The sequence below is a fragment of the Elephantulus edwardii genome, unplaced genomic scaffold (genome assembly GCF_000299155.1).
Source record: "Elephantulus edwardii isolate Elephantulus edwardi_28Jun2011 unplaced genomic scaffold, EleEdw1.0 scaffold00074, whole genome shotgun sequence".
NCBI classification, from domain to species: Eukaryota; Metazoa; Chordata; class Mammalia; order Macroscelidea; family Macroscelididae; genus Elephantulus; species Elephantulus edwardii.
Window position 1 is genome coordinate 13,727,374 of NW_006399824.1, and position 22,767 is coordinate 13,750,140.

At 36.2% G+C, this 22,767-nt stretch overlaps 1 protein-coding gene across 1 annotated transcript in view; it reads left to right on the forward strand.

Annotated features, from left to right (window-relative positions):
- RTKN2 (rhotekin 2) overlaps positions 1-10,595 on the forward strand; it is a 96,025-nt gene extending 85,430 nt beyond the window's left edge. Inside the window, exons 11-12 of the mRNA XM_006889058.1 lie at positions 8,678-8,785; positions 10,060-10,595. Coding sequence (XP_006889120.1) covers positions 8,678-8,785; positions 10,060-10,595 — 644 coding nt within the window. The remainder of the gene's footprint in view (positions 1-8,677; positions 8,786-10,059) is intronic.
- Positions 10,596-22,767: the final 12,172 nt, after the last annotated feature.

Sequence of the window (22,767 nt, forward strand, 5' to 3'; positions counted from 1 at the left end):
GCGTTATGGGGATGACACAACCCTGCTTGCTGAAACTGAGGAGGACCTGAAGCGCTTGCTGCAGAAGGTCAAGGACTGCAGCCTCCTATAGGAATTGAAGCTCAACATCAAGAAAACAAAGATTCTAACCACTGGGCCAATTGGCAGCATCAGTATGGATGGTGAAGAGATTGAGACAGTTAACAGTTTTAGTTTGCTTGGCTTCACATTCAACACTTGGTAACAGCAGCCAGAAAATCAAGAGACGAATTGCATTGGGAAAGTCGGCTGTAAGGGACCTCTCAAGAATACTGAAGAGCAACGACATTAGGCTGGAGACTAAGGTGCACCTGGTCCAGGCTATAGTCTTCGCAATTATGTGCTATGCATCAGAGAGTTGGACAGTGAATAGGGTTGATAGAAAGAGAATTGATGCCTTTAAGCTGTGATGCTGGAGAAGAGTGTTGAATATACCATGGACTGCTAGGAGAACAATCAGATTTGTGCTGGAGAAGGTGAAGCTGGAATGCTCCTTAGAGTCAAGGATTCTGAAGTTTTGTCTGACATACTTTGGGCATGTTGCAAGGAGGGACTGGTCCTTGTAGAGGGACATCATGTTTGGCAGAGTGTAGGGGCGGCGAAGGAGAGGAAGACCTTCGATGAGATGGATCGATTCTGTGACTGGAGTAGTGGGAATTAAGTGCGTTTGAGATGGCAAAGCTGGCACAGGATAGAACAGTGTTCAGAGCTCTTGTACATAGGGTCGCTAGGAGTCGCAAACGACTCGATGGCACATAACAACAACAAGATATAAGTTCCTTGTCTTACATGCCATTACCAATTTTTTTTCCCCAGTCTGTGGCTTCCCTTTTTACCCTGTTAGAGAAGGTTTTGGATGTCCATAGGGATTTGATTCTTAGAAGGTCCCATTCATCTGTTTTATCCTCTCCTGATTGTAGAGTTTTCAGGAACTTGGAAGACTGTTTGTGTTGTGGATTAGGACTTCTAGAGTTCTTCCAAGCTTTTCTTTAATGAAGTTTTTATTCCTTGGTTTTAGTCCTAGGTCCATGATCCACCTTGAGTTGGTTTTTGTGTATGGAGTGAGGTGTGGCTCTTGCTTGAGTTTTCTGCAGATAGTTTTCCTATTTTTCCAGCACCATTTGTTAAAAAGGCTGTCATTTTCCCACTTAACTGATTTCATCTCCTTGTCAAAAATCAGTTGACCATAGATAGATGGGCTGATTCTATATTCTCAATTCTATTCCTTTGATTTATGTGTCTATCATTGTACCATTACCACACTGTCTTGACCACCAAGGCACTGCAGGAGGATTTGAAATCAGGGAGTGAGATGCCTCCTACCTTGTTTCTCTTTTTAAGGAGTGCTTTGCTTATTCTAGGCCTCTTTCCATTACAAATGAAATTGGAGATTGCCTTTTCCATCTCATTAAAGAATGGAATTGGTATTAAGATTGCATTGAACGTGTAAATTGCCTTTGGTAGTATTGTCATTTTCACAATATTGAGTCTTCCTATCCATGAGCAAGGGATATTCTTCCACATCGCCAGGTCTCTTTTTGTTTCTTACAGTAATGTTTTGTAATTTTCTTTTAATAGATCCTTTGTGCTTCTGGTCAGCTTTACTCCCAAGTATTTAATCTTGTGGTTAGCTATTGTGAAGGGAAATGTTTTTCTTAGCTCCAATTCTGTATTCTCTTTGTCACTGTAGAGAATCCCAATTGATTTTTTGTATGTTGATCTTGCATCCCGCCACTTTGCTGAATTGGTCAACTGTGTTCAGTAGTTTTCTTGCTGAGACTTTAGGGTTTTCTAAGAATATTATCATAGTTTTACCTCCTCTTTGCCAATTTTTCATACCTATTATTTCCTTCTCTTGTCTTACTTCTCTGTCTCTAAGATTTTCAATACAGTATTGAGTAGGAGAGGTGATAGTGGCCATTGTTGCCTAGTTCCTGTTCTCAAGGGAAATGCCTTTAATCTCTCTCCATTGAGAACAATGTTGGTTCTTGGGTTTGCATGTATACTTTTTTACTATGTTGAAGAAATTCCCCTCTGATTCTTTTTTGTTGAGTGTTTTAAGCAGAAAAGGGTGTTGGATTTTATCAAAGCCCTTTTCTGCATCAATTGATAGGATCATGTGGTTCTTGTTCTTTGCTTTGTTAATGTGATGAATTACATTGATTGTTTTCTTATGTTGAACCATCCTTGCATACCTATTATGAATCCCACTTGGTCATTTTGAATTATTTTTTTTATGTATTGTTAGATTCTATTGGCTAAGATTTTATTCAGGATTTTTGCATCTATGTTCATGAGAGATATTGGCCTATAGTTTTCTATTTTGGTGGTGTCTTTACCTGGCTTTGGTATCAAGTAAATGTTTGTTTCATAGAATGAGTCTGAGAGAATTCCATCTTTTTCTATTTTCTGAAATACTTCATGTAGAAGTTCTTCTCTGAATGTTTGATAAAATTCTTTTGGAAAACCATCTGGCCCAGGGCTTTTTTTGGTTAGAAGTTGTTTTATTACCTTTTTTTCTTCTTTTGTAATGGGTCTGTTCAGGTGTTCAATTTTGGTTTGTGTCAGTTTAGGTAAGTTGTGAATTTCTAAGGATTTGTCCATTTCCTCTAGGTTTTCATATTTGTTGGAGTGTAGTTTTTCATAATACTCCAATGTTAGCCTTTTTATTTTAGTTGGTTCTGTTGTGACTTTGCCCATCTCATCTTTTATTCAGATTATTTGTGTCTTTTCCTTTGTTACTTTTGCTAGTGGTTTGTCAGTTTTATTGACCTTTTCAAAGAACCAACTCCTAGTTTTGTTGATGGTTTCAATTGTTTTTCTGTTTTCTATTTCAATTTTTTTTTCTGCTCTGCTTTTTATAATTTCAGTTTATAGAGAGTATTGAGTTTTCTGCTGTTCTTTTTCAATTTGTTGAGGATGTTGGTTTAGAGAGTTAATAATTTTTTTCCTGCCTTTCGATATGTTTGCTTATTGTTATATATTATAATTATAAATTGACCTCAGATTACTGCTTTGGCTGTTTCCCAGAGGTTTTGGTAAGTGGTATTTTCATTGTCATTTGTTTCAAGAAACTGTTTAATTTCATTTTTTATTTCTTCTAGTACCCAGTCATGTTCAAGCAAAGTATTGTTCAACTTCCAGATGTATGGTTTTTTTCTCCTTTATCCTTTTGTTATTAATTTCTACTTTTGTAGCATTGTGGTCTGAGAAAATTCTTTGCATTATTTCTATTTTTTAATTTATTGATGTTTGCCTTGTGAACTAAAATTAGGCTCAACCTGTGTTTTTTGACCTTAGACTACTTTTCTATAAACAATCATCAAGTAGAGAAGTACCTTGATAGTCTTTTCCAAACAACTAAGTTACTTCTCCAAGCAGTAGAGATAGTGCCACAGACATTGCAGGTACCCTTAGCAGCTGTTTTCCTGCACATTATAGGTAAGCCTGTCTTTCACAGGTTAAGTTTTAATAAGTCTACCATGTCTAGGTGAAGTATTTCATCAATGTTTGAAGAGACAGGCAAGTAAGGGAAATAAATGTAGTGTGTTCCTCCCATCCACCAGATAAGCTCATTTATTTATCTTAAAATCCTTGTGAGGTAGGGACTATTTTTCTCTATCCTGTGGATATGGAAAGGAAGGCCTGCATAGGTTTTTGGTTCATCACAGGTAACCAATGGACTCCCTCTATTCTGTAGGATTTTTATTCCCTTATATACTGTCCCTTCAGCACACAAGTTATCATGTACTACATTTCTATTTTTATCAATGAAAGAGAGATTTTTTTTTATTTCAGCAAATCTAAAGGACATAACTCATAAGCTTCTTTTTTTTGATCACAGCTAAATTTTGGACTTCTTTTCTAACTACTCTGGTTTTAAAGTATGTGTCTTATATAAATGGTTCTCCAGAGGCCTAGACTATAGAGATTTCTCCTGCTAACACAAAGGTGGTGTCTGTGCTGGCACTTCAAATCCACCAGCAGCATTCTCTTCATTCCAATTTACGGCCTCCTAAAACCCACTTCAGGGTCAGCTATGAGTTGAATCTGACTTGACAGCAATGATGTTTTGTATTTTAAAAGCAGTATCCTTAAAAATAATTATGTATTTTATTTGTGTGTGTGTATATATGAAAAGAGGAAAGGGCATTAAGTATTGTTGCTTTTTGTGTTGTTAGGTGCCTTTAGGTGAAGTACAATTTCATAACAACCCTAAGAACAACAAACATGAACCCTTCTATCCTGGTCCATCATCATCTCTGACACACTTAAACCCATTGTTACAGTCATTGTGTCAATTCATTTCACTGGGGTGGAGGGAGAAGGGATTCTTCCTCTCTTTTGCTATTTTTCATGATGTCTCTTTCTAAGATGGAGCCTCTTCTAGCAACATGTCCAGAGTGTGAGATGAAGCCTTGCCATCTTTGCACTCTGGTTGCACTTTTTCCCAGACATATCTGTTTGTTCTTGCCTAAATATCAAGTACAACTTGATTATAATTTGGATTGTATGAAACAATTTATCATGCTAAGGAAAGTGTTAAAGAGGTAAAAATCTTGACCTTTTTGTATTATCAGATCGATAAGAAAGTAATAAAATCTAGGTTCTTAAATTTGTTTGTTTCTTAAGTATTTAATACTTCTTGGATAAAATATTTCAAGTATAATTTGTATCTAAAGTATTTCTTACTTTAGATCACATACTTTAAAATTCATTCTATTTTCAGATACAAAGATAAAAGTGGAAGCATTTCAACAGTCATCCTAAAAGGTGGCTTGTATTTTAAAATCTTTTATTCTCCTAGTGGTAGATTGTTAATACTTCTTGTGATCTTGGTTAAAGTCGATGAATAATATTTCAGTATTGTTGTTGTTGTTAGATGCCATCAAGTCAACTATGACTCATAACGACCCTATGAACAATAACTCTGAACCTTTCTCTGTCCTGAGCCAATCTCACTCTCCCTGACACACCTATACTTATTATGCCAGTTATTGTGTCAATTCATCTCATCCAGGATTTTCCACTCCTGCACTGTCCCTTAACCCTTCAGAGCATGATATCCTTCTCCAAAGACTTGTCCTTCAAGTATGTGAGACAGATCCTCAAAATCCTTGCTTCCAAAGAGCAGCTTGATTTCACCTTCTCCAGGACAGATCTATTAGTTTTCTTGGTAGTCCATGGTATGTTCAAAACTCTTCTCCAGCTCATAACTCAAAGGTTTCAATTCTTCCTCTATCATTCTTGGTCATTAGCCAGCTCTCTGATACATAGCAAGTAATTGTGAAGACCATGGACTGAATCAAGTGCACCTGAGTCTCTAAACTGACATCTTTGCTCTTCAGTACTCTGGAGAGGTCCTTGACGGCTGGTGCCAAGAGTGTTGATTGTGGAGCCAACCAAGCTCAAATTGTTAACAGCCTCAATCTCTTCTCCATCTATCACGATGCTGCCAGTTGGCCCAGTTGTGAGAATCTTTGTTTTCTTGATGTTGAGTTTCAATTCATATTGAAAACTGTAGTCCTTGACCCTCTGCAGCAGATGCTTCAGGCACTCCTCAGTTTCAGCAAGTAACGTTGTGACATCTGCATAATGCAGGTTGTTGATGAGTCTTCCTCTAAGAAAAAAGGCAATGCTGTTAGGTGCCATCTAGTTGACTAATTCTTAGCAACTGTGTCCGTACAATAGATTGAACCCTTGCCTGATCTCACACCATTGGCAGTGTCTGCTTTGCTTAAGCCCACTGTTATAGTCACTGTTTCAGTTCACTTCATTGAAGGTCCTCCCTTTCACTGACTCTGCCTTCCCAAGTATGAAATTTAAGGTAAATTGGGAACACTACTTTTCCCTAAATATTTCATAATATCTATGTATGTATATGTATATCTATATCTGTCTGTCTATCTATCTATCTATCTATCTATCTATCTATCTATCTATCTATATTGAATTTTGTTAGCAGCTTTGTATAGTGGATCCTTTTTGACTGGGAACAAATTGTGAGAAAACATCTTCAATATACTTTGTTGTGTGAGCAAAACATATCCATTTAGTGTTTCACACTGGGCCTTTGTTTTCACGTTAGCATACTGAATATCATGTATAACTATGCATAGTAGTTTATTCACTGCCAAATAAATGTTTCCATTATAAAATCTTGACCAGTGAACATACCACATTTTCGCCTCTGACTTCCGTAGCACACAAGATAATATGGAATATCATTCTCAATTTTCAACATGATTAGTATTCTGCTACCAGCCTAACAATGAAAAGCTTTCATCTATGAATATAGGGAAAATACTATACTTTATAATTTGTCTGAGATTGTGACAGCGTTTGCTAGATGATTTCATTATTTTTCTATTGGATAAAGAATTTTTGTTTTGCTGTACCCCTAAGAAGCAAAATCTAGCTTTTATATATTTATCTTTAAAAAAGGAAGTGAAGAATAAATAGCAGTTTTCATATCCTACCATATTTAAATTCAGGAGAACCACCTCTAAAGTCTTTACTGAGGGTTTTAGTCTCTCTTTGAGTTGCTATATGGGTAATTGAATTTTTAACTCAGAAATAAATACGTTATACTTTGCATTAATAAAATACACATGGAAGGTGGGCTTTTTGGCTTCTTAACTATTAAGAGTGACAGATAATCTTTTAAAATTTTGTAATTTGGTGGGTTTTTTATTTATAATTTTTTTCTTTTTTTATTAATTTTAATGAAAGTTTACAGAGACTTAGGGGTACCCGTCATCCATTGTTGCAAAGAGTGATAAATAAATTTTAATGGTATGTTCATATGTGTGTTACTGACTAATTGATGGACTAAAGAACACAAAAGAAGAGATTATTTTACTAAAATGTGAGGGTTGTTTAAGCTAAATTTAGTATTGAATATTGAGAACCAAATAAAAAGCAGCAAATTACACATGATAAATAATTTTTAAAAGGAAAATATACATATTACTTTCACATTTTTACAGGCATAAGTGCATTTTGGTTTCATTTATGCCAGTAGAACAGTAAAAGAAAGTCTTAGTGTAGAGATTAAAGTGAACATGGTCTAGGCCATGGTCTTCACAATTATTTGCTATGATCAAAGGGCTGAACATTGACCAAGGACAAGAGAAAAAGAATTGATGCCTTTGAGTTGTGGTGCTGGAAAAGAATACTGAACATACCATGGACCTCCAAGAGAACAAATATGTCTCTCTTGGAGAGAGTGAAACCAAGTTTCTCCTTGGAGGCAAGGATTTTGAAGCTCCATCTTATATACTTTGGGCATGTGGACAGGAGAGATTGGTCCTTGCAGAAGGACATCATGCTCAGAAGGGTAGTGGGATAACGCAGGAGAGGAAAAACCCAGATAAGATATAGATTGACAAGATTACTGGGTTAAAAGGGGTGGGCTTTTTAGAGTCCCTGAGATCAGCTCAGCACAGGGCACACTTCAGAGCTATTGTACATAGGCCCGCTATGAGTCACAGATAACTCAGTTGCACACAACAACAACTGGTATAAATAGGATATAAGTACAGGGAACCTCAAGAATTTCTTTATAATATGTAAAATGTAGACTCTGGTATCTAATACAGTTGCACAGTAAGTGTTAACCACTTTATTTGCAGTCAGGAGGAAGAAATCTGAGGTTTTATTTTAAAATGAAAATACCAACTGCTATCCATTGATTCTGATACATAGTGGCCTCCGTTGACTTTCTGAAGCTTAAATCTTTGTGGAGGAGATTGGCTGTCTTTCTTCTGCAGAGCAGCTGATAGATTTGAACTCCTGACTTTCTGGTTAGCAGTCCACTATGTTATACGCTACACCACCAGAGCTCCTTAAGAAAACACTAAAATATAATATGAAAGAAAAGTAATGCACTAAATTTACTGGGGATTCAGTAGTCTTCTTTTTTTTATTCTAAATTTATAATGGTTTTAAAGTATCCTTCCCCCAATGAATGAATTGTAATTGGCATTTTATTGAGTGATGTGTTTTTATAGTGGTAGATTTTTATAAATATCCTTCACCTAAGTGAAAATACAGTATTTTTCTAACATTTTATTTGGAAAATTAAATCTGATTTGGAAAAGTGTGATGACCATTCTAAATGAGAATAAATTAAATTGTTAAACAATTCTTACTTCTTAATTAAAATATTCACAGTTAAATAACATTTTTAAGTGTTTTCCTTTTATATGGTTTTGCATAAAAAACAGTTAAATCTATTTTTGATAGCCACAGCATTCTTTGTTTTTTTCTGCTTCCTTCTACATAATTATATTCTAGGGGATTTTTACCTTTATCTTAAATGCTGAATTTTTTTATTGAATAATTTAAAAAGGAAACCTTTACAAAGTTTTACTAAATAGAAAATTTCAAGTAATTACTCACAATTTAGTGAGACAAAGAGATCTTAATTTAACATCTGTACATTCAATTTTATTTTTTTATCAGATTATCTTTATGCCTTGACTTGGACTTTGAAGATACAGGTAGTACTATATTTTTGTACAAGCTTGTTTAGACAGTGTTTATAAAGTATCTGTTACATTTTTAGAGGAGAAAAAAGTGTTTATATCTCTTAAAAATGAAATAAGTACCTTCACATTTATGTTTCAAATTAGCCTGCATTTTCTATCTTTCTTAGGCCAATGGAAGCATTGTTGTGAAGAACTTATGAAAATTGAGATTATGTCACCACGGAAACCACCTTTGTTCTTAACAAAAGAGGCGACCTCTGTCTACCATGATATGAGTGAGTGGGGTTTGTCTTTCCGAGCTGCAGAGTAACAAAAACAACATTGTCCAAACTCAAGCAGCTTATTCTTTTGACATTAAAATGCTAAAATTTTCAGGGCACAGTTAAAATGAATGAAAAAAGGCTGTGATTATAGACTCAGGAATTCATGTTTAATAGATGAATTAATGCAAAATTAATGAATACACATTTTTCATAGTTTGCATGCTTAAGATCAAACAAAAATTTTAAGGCTTCAAAATGAATAAAGGTGCAGTGGAAATAAATATTAGCTGAGAAGCTGATGAAAATTCTGAGCATGTGAGCTTATAGATTCTGAAATAGACTCATGTTCAGTTTTCTGTATTTTATTAAATTTGTTTTTAAGTAGTCTTTGCAAATGAATATTAATGAATGGAAGCTTTCATCTCTATCCAAAAAATATTGGATAAGTTTAATGCTTAGAAAAATTTAAAATTTCTCGACTAATTAGTAGTCCATTTTTCCACACATTGAAGGGTATTTATCTTTGTAAGATTGCCTCAGTGAATGTGTTATTAACAAGCACAAGTCACCACTGAATTCTGGTTTCATTTGCCTCTGATGTACTTGCATTTACATATGTTTTAAAATGTTAGATCAGAAATTATACCGTGGAATTTATAAATTTGAAAATACCAATGATTCATGCAATAAAAGTTTTACTTCTTTATTTCCCCAATAACAGTTTCAGCCCTGCAGTACAATGTTATCAGAGCTTTATCTCTTTTTCAGTTATTTTGTTTTATTCTTATTTCCCTGGTTTTTTTACTGCTTTCCTCCTCTATATAACCAAGACTTTGCTGACTTACAGGAAACAATACAAGTCTGATTACATACAGTAGTCATAGGTTTCTTTAAATCATACTTTCTGAAAATAGAAATCCACTCTTACGTAGAAGCCAGAGTTGGATTTCTTTAAATCCAGGGGCAAAAAAAAAATTGTCTAAGAAATACTTAATCTGTATGACCAAAAATGTACTCATTTAACTTTACTGCTTTGCAATTTGGATTCTACTCTTTTATTGAGGCAAAATGTATGTGTGTGGTGAATGGACGACTAGGTAGATAGAGTGAAAAAGAAATTTTTTAATTTTCAGAGTTATTTTTAAAAGTAAATGTTACATTGCTTATGCTAGTCTAAATTTTGTTGGCTATTACCTAGTCTATTTGTTTAGAAAATAACTTCTTCAAGTAAAGACATACCTACTAATTTTATTTTTTTCCCAATTTATTTTTCCCTGTAAATATAGGCATTGACTCTCCCATGAAGCTTGAAAGTATAACTGATATAATACAGAAGAAAATTGAAGAGACAGATGGACAGTTCCTCATTGGTCAGTGTGAAGAATCTCTACCACCTCCATGGGCCTCGCTCTTTGATGGCAATCATGAAATGGTCATTGAGAAGAAGGTATTATCTCCTGCAAGTGAGCATTTACAAGATGGGAAGGGGAAGAAGAGGCGTGCCCCCCTTCCTCCCTCTGATAAACCTGCATTCAGCTTAAAAACACAGTCCAATGTGGATGATCTTGTTAAGGACAAGTGGGAAAAAACGAGTGTATCTCGGGCATCAACTTTCGATACCAAATTATCCACCCTAATGTGTCAGCTCCAGAAACCAATGGCTGCTCCTCGAAAACTTCTCCCTGCCAGCAAGCAGGGTGTAACTGACTGTGAGCACAAAGGTACTGAAAGCACTTCTGAAGCCATGCCAGTGCCAGCTCCAAGGCAGAAATCCATCAAAGACATTTTGGACCCTCGGTCATGGTTGCAGGCACAAGTATGAAAGACTCTCCATGTATAAAACATTTATTACGATCTATAACTGTGAGACTTAATTCTGAACCATTAGAGATATAATAATATGTACTTATGTAGGTAAAGATGACAGTGATTTACATCAATAATTAATAAACTATTAGTTATAGAAAAAAAATAGATATATACAGGTGATATCCTCAGCAACGTTCAAGAGATAGTTTTTAGAAACTGTCCTAATTGTTGGAAGGGTTAATCCATCCCTAAATTAGTACCAGGCAGTGAAAAAGCACTAGGGAGAATAAAACATTCACATTTCTTTTAGAGAGAGACTGTAATTTAAAATGTGTTAAATGTGAGCCATATCCTTATTGTGCGAATTTTAATAGTAATAGAATGTTTCAAAAGTTTTATTCAAGCCACAAATTATAGAATCCACACAAGGAAATTTTCTTCCTAGCATTCTGGAATTCTCATCTAATGGTTCACTGGCTCTCATCTATTGTTCAGCTCTCTAGTTTATAGGCCTGACCTTTTAAATTCCTGGGTTACATTTTGGAATATTAAATTCTTCCATCTTTAAAGAGAATTTTTAATATGTTATTCAAAGTTGTTTCCTTGATGAGCCCTGAAATCCTGTTGACATTAACTCTGATTACTGAAGCATAACCTTTATTAATTTAGAGCAATAGTAGATAGGATATTCCTTAATTCACTTTTCTCTGTGTGGTTCTAATTTCCATTGTGACTTTGGAATTTGGGGAAATGGGTAGCTGAATAACACCTTAAAATTCATTTAATACTTACTTAAAAAGCAGATGGCAGATTCAAAATTATCAGAAAAGTTACCCATGATAATAATTTTCAGGATTCATCTTTTTTTTTCTTTTTTCTTAATTAGATTTCCTTTTTCTAGTAAAGGTTGATGTCTGCTATTGATATTATTAATTTAAAATCATATTCTTAAAATACTGGCTGGCATAGAAATCATTTCCATAGGGGGTAATTTCCATAGCAACTAATCATAGTGACCCAAACAGGATTATGAAATCAAGGGAGGAATAAATAGCAAGAAGACGAATACCTTAAAAGAACAAAATTTCAGTTCTTAATGCTTCTTATAAAGAAGGGCTTTACAGTTTTGAAAATTAATCAGAATTTCCAACGAAAGCCATTTCCGTGAGGTGTCAGCAGCAGCACTTAAAATCTGAAATCACACTGAACTCTAAATGTCATTGGAAGAAACCAAAATAGATGAATTAAATTACTGCCCTGTGTATAATACCTGGAGATCTTTTTAAAGCTGGTAAGAGCTCTATTTGGATCAGAGCTGTATTATAGTAATATGAACACTTGTAAAAAATAACTCATTAATTTAAGTGAAACCTTTCATTATTTTTATACAGTAATCTTTTTCTCTCCTTCCCCTTTACCTACTTATATAGAAATGATGTAACCACCTTTTTACTTTTGTGTTTGCCCGGGGCTCCTAGTAAGAACTGGGACTCAAGGGAATGAGTATATAAAGATCTCTTGTGGTGGGCAGCGCTAGCATATACTTGATGAAAAGAACAATTTTAATTCTTTTGCCCAAAATATTTAAGCAATCACAGGTAGGAAAACTTGTAAAAAGATAGCATTAATTTATTTTGCTAGCCAGAAGGGTCTTGAATTTCTGGTGTGAGCTTCATTTCAGTGAATGACAGATTAAAAATCAAAAGGGTGTTATTGTTTGATGTTGGTCGTCTATTTTCTTTAAACCTCAGTGTTGTTTTTGACAGCATTTGTGACTCTTGTTGCCACTAAATTACAGAGTGGGAAGACCCTGCAAGCAGAATTGTTTCTGAAACTGTCACCTGAGGAATTCCTTTGTTTTGTTTTAAAGTTAGTGCTTTTACAGCAAATCAGTATTACAGCTCTCAAACTATATTCTTGTCATTTCTCCTCATGCAAATTTTAGCAGACTCTCCGTCAGATTTCTGAGGCCATAAATCTTTATGAGAGGAGACTACCATTTTAAGTTACACAGGAAGACAATTTATTCATGGAAACTGTCTTCGCAATTGTAATGCCCCCAATGTGAAAACTCTGGAACAAGACCCTTTCTTCCTGACCCATGTAGGTGAAACGAGACCAAGGACCACCCATCACTACCCTGAAAATGTATGTTGTTGTTGTTGTTGTTGTATCATGGCTGACCCTCCAGCAGATTTTCAGAGGCACTTAATCACATGCGAGGAGATTGCCCGTCCGTCTACCATGTAGCAGCTGGTAGACTTGAACCTTATACCTTTGGAATAGCTTCTTGCCAAATGTATATACATGCATATTTTCTTTATTTTCGTTGCTGGGAGATGTGCCTCATTCATTACATGCTATAATAAAGCCTTTGAAATCAGCCTGAAGTTGTACACCCTTAGACCAGTTTGAAAGGGCGGGAAACCCGAACCACAGCTGTAATCTAGTCAGTATTTACTGATGGTGCCCCTGGCGTGTTACAGGGTAGAACTAACCTTCATCAGGTTGTCAGTGTCTGCCTTTCTGAAGCACATCACCAGTCCTTCCTTTCAAGGAGCCTTTACGTAGGTTCAAACTATTAATGCTTTGGTTATTAACTGAGTGGTTACTGTTTGCGCCACCCTGAGACTCTACTTTGACCACGCCAAAACAGACCAACCCACAGCCGTCAAGTCTAACTCACAGTGGCCTTCATTTGGATTTCTAAGGCAGTAAATGTTAGCAAGGAGACCACCCCGACCCATCTTTCTCCTAGGGAGCAACTGGTAGATTCAGACAGCCAACCTTTTAAGTTAGCAGCCTGTCATGTTACCCACTCTGCTATAAGCGCCTTTTGACATAAAACCAAAAACCTCACTGCCAGTGAGTCCATTCTGACTCAGCAGCTATAACTCTTAACAGGATTAGAAGTACCCATTTTTTTCGGGGAGCTCTGGTGGCCTAGTGGCAAGAAGCTGCACTGCAATCCCAGAGGAACACGGTTCAAATCCACCGGACGCTCTACCGGAGAAGGAGGCACAATATCCTCCTGTACCAGTCAGGTCTGATTTGACGGTACACACACACAAAATTTAAAAAAAAAAAAGAAGTATCCATTTTTCTCTCTCAGAAAAACTGTGGCTGTTGACTTTTTGACTAACAAGTTGTAGTAGTAGTTGTTGTTGTTGTGTGCTGTCAAGTCAGAACCAACTTATAACTGAACCTCCAGTGAGTTTTCAGAGGCAGTAAATCACGAGAGGAGATTGCCCATCCTTCTCCCACGAAGCAGCGGTAACCATGGTGATGATTAACTACTCCTTCACTCTCTCCAAAAGGTATTTATAGTTATTGTCTTCTTTATTTTTCCTTATGTTTCATTAGTTAAAAGTTACCTAAAAATACTGAGTTAGACACTCTGTCCAGGAGTTGGTTAAAAGAAAATTTGTTTTCTCATTTCCTAAACCCAAAGTTTATGACAAAACCTAAGTCATGTAATAAAAGATGTTTGAGCTTTTTATGAACTGTTTTTTCCCATTCTTTGTTTATTCTTTTGTTTCTTGATATATGGAGACCATAAACTTAAAATATTAAGTCATATCTTGATAATACTACAGTTGGAGAAACAATAGATATTTCATGATACCATGATAATTGTGAGATCTGCAGATAACGTTTTAGACAATTGCTTTCACATTTCACACATGAGAATATAAATTACTTAAAACCATTTTAGGATAGTTCTATTTTTAATTGCTTCAAAGTAGTATGCTTTTTGTTTAAACGTTTTGCAAGGACAAAGAAGGCATTTTGTTAGTATAAACCTCCTAAGGTAAACAGTCTTTCAAAAATACCAAGCGTGCCAACTCTTGCTGTGTTTCGTTAAATCCTCCTTAGCTGTCTGCGGTGCCCCATGACCTCCTTTAAATGGCTGTGAATGTATGTGGAAAACTAAATCCATTTATTATAAATGCCTTATCTTTACCCTTTAGGGTCCTACTAAATGTATTTTGCCTGGTATTATTTATTAAAAATGGAAGTTGTCGTGATTTAGAGACAACTTATGTAAGAGGGGGTTAAGCAGTCAAGTATTTCTTCAGGCTTGTGTTCGGCACCTCAGCCACCCACCGAGAAGTTAATTAATTCAGTCCAAAATGGAATTATAGGACAGTTTGGTACAATTTATGTTAAATGCCATTTGAATGCATTCACCTGTGTTACCATGAATGAGGAACAGTTCAGATACAGACGGTAGCACTGTGAACAAGAAAAGAAATGCTTCTGCAGGAAGAATGCCTGTTCCTGGGGCCAGAATTTATCAGGATGCATTGTCTTTTAGAAGAATGAATTATTGAACAGTAATTAAACTTTAACTGATGACCGTTTATATTCTAGTAGGTCTCTTCCATGTTCTTTTATACTTAATCTGTAACCTACAGATGACTTTTGCACTTAATTTTAGAGTCATTGTTGTTTTAAAAACATTTACATGTTTATATATAATTGCTTCTAGTTCACTGTTAATAATTACATGAAAACGGTTTATTCTGGATCAGTGCATATTTTTAGTTAACCCTAGGAAGGATGTTACTTTGAGTTATCAAAAGACAAGATACCATTTGAAAATATATTAGGGTATATTACTTTTCATAACATGCTTGTAGTCTATATGTAAATGTGAACTTATTTTTGTGTTTCCATTACCTATTGTCAAACTGTGGTCTAAAAGGAATTATATAATGGACATTTCTCAAAGGATTTGATAAGGCTACCTAAGTCATGTGATTCCAACTCCTCTATAAATACATTTTCTATCCATACCTCAGAATACTCCCTCAAGGGCCAGCAATGAGAAATACAGAGTATGTTGAAATCAGTTTAGTCAGACAAATACTTAGCCAATAATTAGTATTAATTATTGTAAGACTTCCTGATAGCCTTGGTATAATTAACATTTATAAAATGTTTGCATATAATTTTTACAGTACTCTTTGTAAAAAAAATCCATTGATGTAACCTTTCTTTTAGTTTTGTGAACCAGAATTTCCCCAGAGTATAAGTTACTTTGATAATAAATTAGGCACTGACTATATCCAGCCAGTGCTAGCCACGAGGAGACTTAATGTCCCTTCTTCAGCACTTAACTTATTCCCATGGAGCACCTTGAGGATGGGGAGAAACAAACAGTGCTGCTGCCTCAGCTGTATTGCCTGAACATTTTATTTATGAATCTGTAATACCATAATAGGACCAAAACAGTTAAACATATCTTTTTAGGAAACTAATTTTCTTTTCTCTTGATTAGAGGTATCTACTAATCAATATATCCAGATAAAGTACCTTAAGGTTTGTTGTTCTTGTTGTATACTATAGAGTGACAATTTCTAGAATTACATATCTGACCATCCAGTGGGTTTTCAGACCCAGTAATTCATATGTGAGGAGTTTGCCCATCTTTCTTCTGTGGAGCACCTGGTAGATTCAAATTCTGTGCCTTCAGGTTGGCAGTGCAGCCCCTTAACCACCAGTCTACCAGAGCTCCCTACCTTAAGGTTTAGTTAGGAAAAAATAACCTACCACAGAAATAGAAGTGAACGTTATTTATCTAGGTCATGAGATTGATAATTAGAATAATTTGGTAGCTAAGTAATGAATTTGATAATTAGAAAGCTAGGCAAGATAATTTTAAATGTTATAAAAATTTGTATTGTACTATAAAATGTAGCACTATGATCTTCTGTAGAAGAATTCTAATCAAAGCAGGGGAAATGTAGAACAGAATTTCAAATTCTCTTTGAATTCAGACTTTCTAGAGCTGTAGAGGCTGGGTGAAAGAACCCCTGAAAACTGTTACCCTAAAGTCTTAACTCTTTATGCCAAAAATAACCCCTGAAGTCTTCTTAAATCTAAACAGTAAATCTGAACTTATAAAAAAGTGTCTCTACCTTGAGCATTGTACTCTTTTAAGATCTATATGGGATCAAATAACAATAGTCACTTCAAGATTACCCAGGATTCTTAGTGGCCAATGAGTTTATGTTAGTGGAGGAGAAACAACTAAGAAAAGGAGAGTGCCAAGAGTTGCACAACTCAATGAGTGTGACCAGTGTCACCAAATCGTGCACATGGAAACCTGAATTGATATGTTTTCTGTGTGTGTTCTCCATGACAGTAAATGAAAATCAATTCAATAAGGAGATTTTACTATAAGGAGATTGTATAAGGAGATTTTAGCAATTTACTTTGAAAGGTATAGAAGTCTCTTAATGTAACTAATAAAGAAGAGATACATGGAAAAGATCTTGAACATCTATAACCATGATGTTTTGTAAGCATCTTTCACAATAGAAAACGAAATTGTTGAGAAATTGTCATCTATAAATTTTTTTTGTTTATGTGTTTAAAGCAAATCAGTAGCTAATGAATACTTTATGCTCCTGCTGCTCTGAGCTTTGGGACGTTTCCTTACTAGTCTATACAGTTTGTTCATCATACGCTAACCTGTTTGCCTACACTGGTTTTCCCTTATGTATTCATGCAGGATCCCTTTAATCATCAAACTCTTCATTCTTCGTGTGGTTTGTTGCCATTAAGTCAACTCTGGCTAAGACAGCCCTACATGTAGTAGAATGAAACATTGCCCAGTACTGTGCTGTCTTCATGCAGACTGGTATGTTTGAGTTCTTTGTGACTGTTTTGTCATTCTGTCTCATTCAAAGTTTCCGTTGTTGACTCAACTGTGACTCATAGCAAGTCCATGAACAACAGATCTGAAGCTTACCCTATCTGTCCTCCAACATCATCTCAGTCTCTACTGTGCCCATTGTTACAGTCACTGTGTCTGGATATTCCTCTCTTTCATTAACCCTTGAGAAAATTATATCTTCTCCTAACAATTAGTCTTTCCTGATAGTTTGCCCAAAGTACAGGAACTGGAATCTCATCATCCTTGCTTCTAAGGATGCTTTAAAAAATGGGAGCATCTCACACTTCTGAATACATAGTACATAGATAGTTGCACTCTTACCTTTGTGCTCTATCTATCATCTATCTTTACAGATTATATATATATATCCAAAGACCTTGTTTATTATATCACCCTTAGTATTAGTTTTGTGGATTTATCCCCTTTATAAGAACTCAAACAATAAGCATAGTAACTTAAGACAATGCCCATTTATCTCATATTTGCAAAATCAGAGTGAATCTAGATGGTTTCTCAGGTTCTTATGTGGCCCAAATCAAAGTGTTGGTCAGCTCTTACATGGAGTTCGGGAGAGAGGGACAATGGGGTACTATCTTCCAGGTTTATTCAGGTTGTTGGCAGAACTCTATTCCTTGAGGTTGGACCAGCCAGGAGTTGGCTTCAGCTCATTAATACCACTTTAAAGTGCTTGCTGGTGGCCACTTCACTCTTCACTGAATACAGATGCATTTCAGATTCCCCTTGTGCTCTCAGTCTCTAGCTCCCTGTTCTGCGGCCTGCTGGATCTATATGATTAAATGGTGGCCACCAGGAGAGTATCTTAATTTCTTAAAATTCCACTGAGTAGTAACATTTAGCCCATCTCTTTTGTAGATGTAGCACATCTCTCTTTTTTCTTAATGTAACATAATAAGGAGCGTGATATCATATTTGTAGCATAAAAAATCTTGGCTGCCATTTTAGAATTCTGCCTACCACCCATGGTGGATAGATTTTCAAAGACAGCATATCCGATTGATTAACTCAGATATGGGAGAGTGTAATGATTTTGGGTGCAAATTACTGGGTACTTGTGGCTACTTAGGTAGATTTCGACTACCAGCTGAAAGGCTGGCCGTTTAAAGCCACCAGCTCTTTTGTGGGAAAAAGATGGGTGGTCTTCTCCCATGCAGTTTACACTCTGAAAACTCACTGAAGCGTCAACTATGAGTCAGCTCCGACTTGATTTTTTTTTTCTGTAATGTGCTATGTGTTGGTCTACTAACCAGAAAGTTGATGATTCAATTCAAATTCACTAGCTGCGCTGAGGGAGGGTGGACAGTGTCCTCCCATAAAGATTTGTAGCCTCTGAAACCCGAGGGAAAGTCTCACTGTGAGTGAAAATGTACTCCACAGCAGTGCATAGTACATCTTACAAACTGAAGAAGGGTCACCATGTGCCAAAGTCAACTCGTTGGCACTGAGCAGTATTTGTAACATGCTGTGCTGTACTGGAACTCATTCCGTTCTTATCATCACACAAACGTATGTGCAGACGCGTGCGAACACACACACACACACAAACCCTTCTCCACTTTGCAAACTTAGGTGTGCTTTGGGTCCCACTGTGCGTGGTGATTAGGAGTATGGATACTGGAATTCGATCTCGATTCTTTTCTAGCTCTGCCGTAATATAGTGGTGTTGGAAACGCTTTTTAACCTCTAAGTTTTTTTGTTTTATTTGAGTCTATTTTGGGTTTTTTTTAATATTTAAGGTTAAAAATATCATTTACCTTATTATAAGATATTTGTGATTATTAAATAAGATCATTTTACACATAGCCTAGTGTCTGGCAATTATGCAGCCTGCTTCTACAGCATGGCACATAGCTTCCAACAAATGTGTAAAGAGGAGGGTGAGAAGATACAGCATATATATATTTACTTAAAATAACTTATAACCCTTGTCCTACACAGAAATTAAATACATTTTTATGTTGTTTCCTATGAACATACTAGGTTTAAAATAAAAAATAATTTAGAATCCTACAACCAGGAGATAACAAAATAGATGAATGGGACCTTCTAAGAATCAAATCCCTATGCACACTGAAAAACTTCAGGGTAGAAAGGAAAGCCACAGACTGGGGAAAAATATTTGGTAATGACATATCTGATAAGGGACTCATATCCAAAGTTTCTAGAATACTCCTACACCTCAACAAGAAAAAGGTAAACAACTCACTCACAAAAGGGGACAGGGTATGAATAGATACTTCATCAAAGAAGACATTCGGATGGCAAAAAACACATGAAATGTTCAAAATCCCTAGCTCTCAAAATGACTATGAGATAGCATCTCACCCCAGGAAAGTTCAGTAGAGCAACAAACAATAAATGCTGGTGAGGCTGTGGAGAGATTGAAACCATTATTCACTGCTTGTGGGAGTAAAATGGTGCAACCACTAAGGAAGGTGGTTTGGCGCTTTCTCAAAAAGTTGGAAGTAGAAATACCATTTGACCCAGCAATTCCACTATTGGGAATATACCCCAAAGAAACCAGAACCGCTATCCAAGCAGATATATACACACTCATGTTTATAGCTATGCTATTTACCATAGCAGAGAGATGAAAGCAACTCAAGTGCCTATCAACCAATGAATGGATAGAAAATGGTCTATTCTTAGAATAGAATACTATGCAGCATGAAAAAAAAAAGACCTCTTAGCCATTACACAACATGGGTGACCCTGGAGGACATTATGCTGAGTGAAATACTTCAGTCACAAAAGAAAGAATACTGCATAACATCAGTGTTATAAATCAAGTTTGACATGGGGGGTTGGAAGGAGAATAGGATAAGAGTGGATAGAGACCATTGCATCAAGACAGATGAAGGAAAGAACTGTTTAAAAGGAATATAAGACTAGGCTTTAGACATACGATAATAGCCCAAGAATAAGAGGTAAATAATAAAGGGGAGGAGGTAATTGTGGAACAAAGATTTTTTTTTTAAAAAAAAAGGAACTGGGGGAGAAGGAAGTGAAGGAGATTCATTGTGCAACAATAAATGAAAATCTAACTTTGTAAACTTTTGTCAAAATCACAATTAAAATTTAAAATTTTATTTAAAAAATTACTTTGGATTACATAAATGCAGATATTTGTAGATATCTAGGTTTTATTGCCATATTTGGTAGGACTCTATAATGGGGTAGATGTGTCAGAGACAGTATAATTGGCACAGGATAGAGCAGGGTTTAGGACTGCTGTACACAGGGTCCCTATGAGTCACAGGTGACTTGATGGCACATAACAACAATAATATTAGCCACTATTTGGGCCTTATTTTGAGATGCTCACATACCAGTTGGTGGGAACAACTGTATTAGGATTTATTAAGATGAAGTGCTATTTGACCTGCCTTCTGTGTATTTAGCATAAATCTCTGGTTGCAGACATTTAAAATAACCCCTACCCACCCTCAGGGAACTTAAGAATGTAGTTGAAAAGATTTATAGTAAAACAACAATGGACAATATAAAAAAAGAAGAATGCTTAGAGTGCAGTAAGGATATGAGAACTTTTACAAAACAATCTTAATGATTGCAAAAGGCCTTGTATCTTTTTATTATTAACATAATGGGTCCAGTAGTGCAAAATTAGGTACAGTGGATGTCTTGTCAGGACAAGTCATTCTAGGAAAGTTTGTTTTTTCTGTCTTGAAGGAACAAGTAAAAATACACAATTCATCCAGTATTCCTGGAGGAGTTTCGTTTTACAGCAGTCAAACTTCAAGGCAATTAATAGTCATGGGAGTTAGCAAGGAATGAATTGGATAAGGCACTTAGCTGGGAAGAATGGGATGAGCATATTACGTTAAGGAAGGGAGTAGTAACATGTTTGGTGTGGCATCAAGTCTGTTTCAACTCATAACAAACTCGTGTGACAGAATAAAACTGCTTCATAGCATTTTCTAGGCTGTAATTTGGTCTACTGAGCCTCTAGGTAGGTCTAAAGCAGCCAATCACTTTGTGATTTTTGCCATTAAAAATCCTTCTTTAAGACATGAGGGTAAAACAAGTTGGCATGGCTGAAGCGAAAGTAAATATTAGGGAAAGACGACGACATTTGAATACCAGTTCACAAGACTCAAATGAGCCAATATTGTTGTTATGTGCAGTTGAGTCACCTGTGACCCTTTGTACAGCAGTTCTGAACCCTGCCTTGTCCTCAGCTAGTCTCACTGATCCCGACGCACCTACCTCCATTGCCCTAGTTACTGTATCCTCATCCAAAGTCTCCTCCTGTGCCATCCCTACACCCTTCTGAGCCTGATGTCCTTCTCCAGGACTGGTCCTGGCAACATGCCTAAAGTATGTGAGACAGAACCTCAAAACCCTTACCTCCAAGAAACAGCTTGGCTTCACCTTCTCCAGGACAGACCGTTAGTTCTCTTGGAATTCCATTATATGTGCAATACTCTTCTCCAACACCACAACTCAAAGACATAAATTCTGTACTCTCTGATCATCGTCTAGCTGTCCTGTCCGGTCCCGTCCTATCCGGAGCCATCGTTACCATCTCTGTTATGCTCAAGCCCATTTTTAGAGTCACTGTGTTTATCCAACTCATTAAGGGTCTTCCTTCCTTTCCCTGACCCTTTCCCTTTGCAGTGTGATGTCTTTTTCCAAAGAATAGCCACTTATGACAGCATGCAAGAAGTAAACGAGACAATTTCACCACCCTGGCCTCGAAAGAGCTCCCTGGTTCCTTGGTTGCACTACCACCAAGACAAAAGGTGTTCTTTTGGCAGTCAGGAGGGTTTTCCACACTCTTCCTCCACACCACAGTGACAGTATAGCATGTGGTAGATGGAATTGATTTCCACACTCAATAGTTCTGGATCACTTCTGCCATTCTTTCTAATATCTCTTCAGTGGTGGACTAATAGAGGTTGATAAACACTATTTGTCAATATTTATTGTGTTTTCCACATGTTTCAAAATCTCATCAACACCTCACTCAGAGTGAAGAGGACTTAAAGCAAAGATGAAAATCAAAGACTACAACCTTCAGTATGTATTACATTTCAGCATTAAAAAAATAATCATGATTGGACCAATATACAAAATCATGGTAATTTGAAAAATTTTTGAAGTTGTCAAGAATTTCCTTTTTACAGCAGAGCCCATGGAAGCAGCAGCCAAGAAAATAAAATCACAAGTTGCACCAGGCAAATCTGCTGCAAAAGACCTCTTTGTTAAAGAGCAGAGATGTTCCCTTATGGACTAGGGTGAACCTGACACAAACCATGGTATTTTCATTCACCTCATGTGCACCACCTGGTGTCTTAGTGGTAAGTGCTCAGCCAGTGCAAAGGTACACTGTTCAAATCCACCAGCTTCACCCCAGGAGAAAGACGGACAGTCCCCCATGTGACTTACTGCCTCTGAAAACTTACTGGAGGATAAGCTCTGTGTTGGTTCCAACTTGATAGAACACAATGATGACTTATGC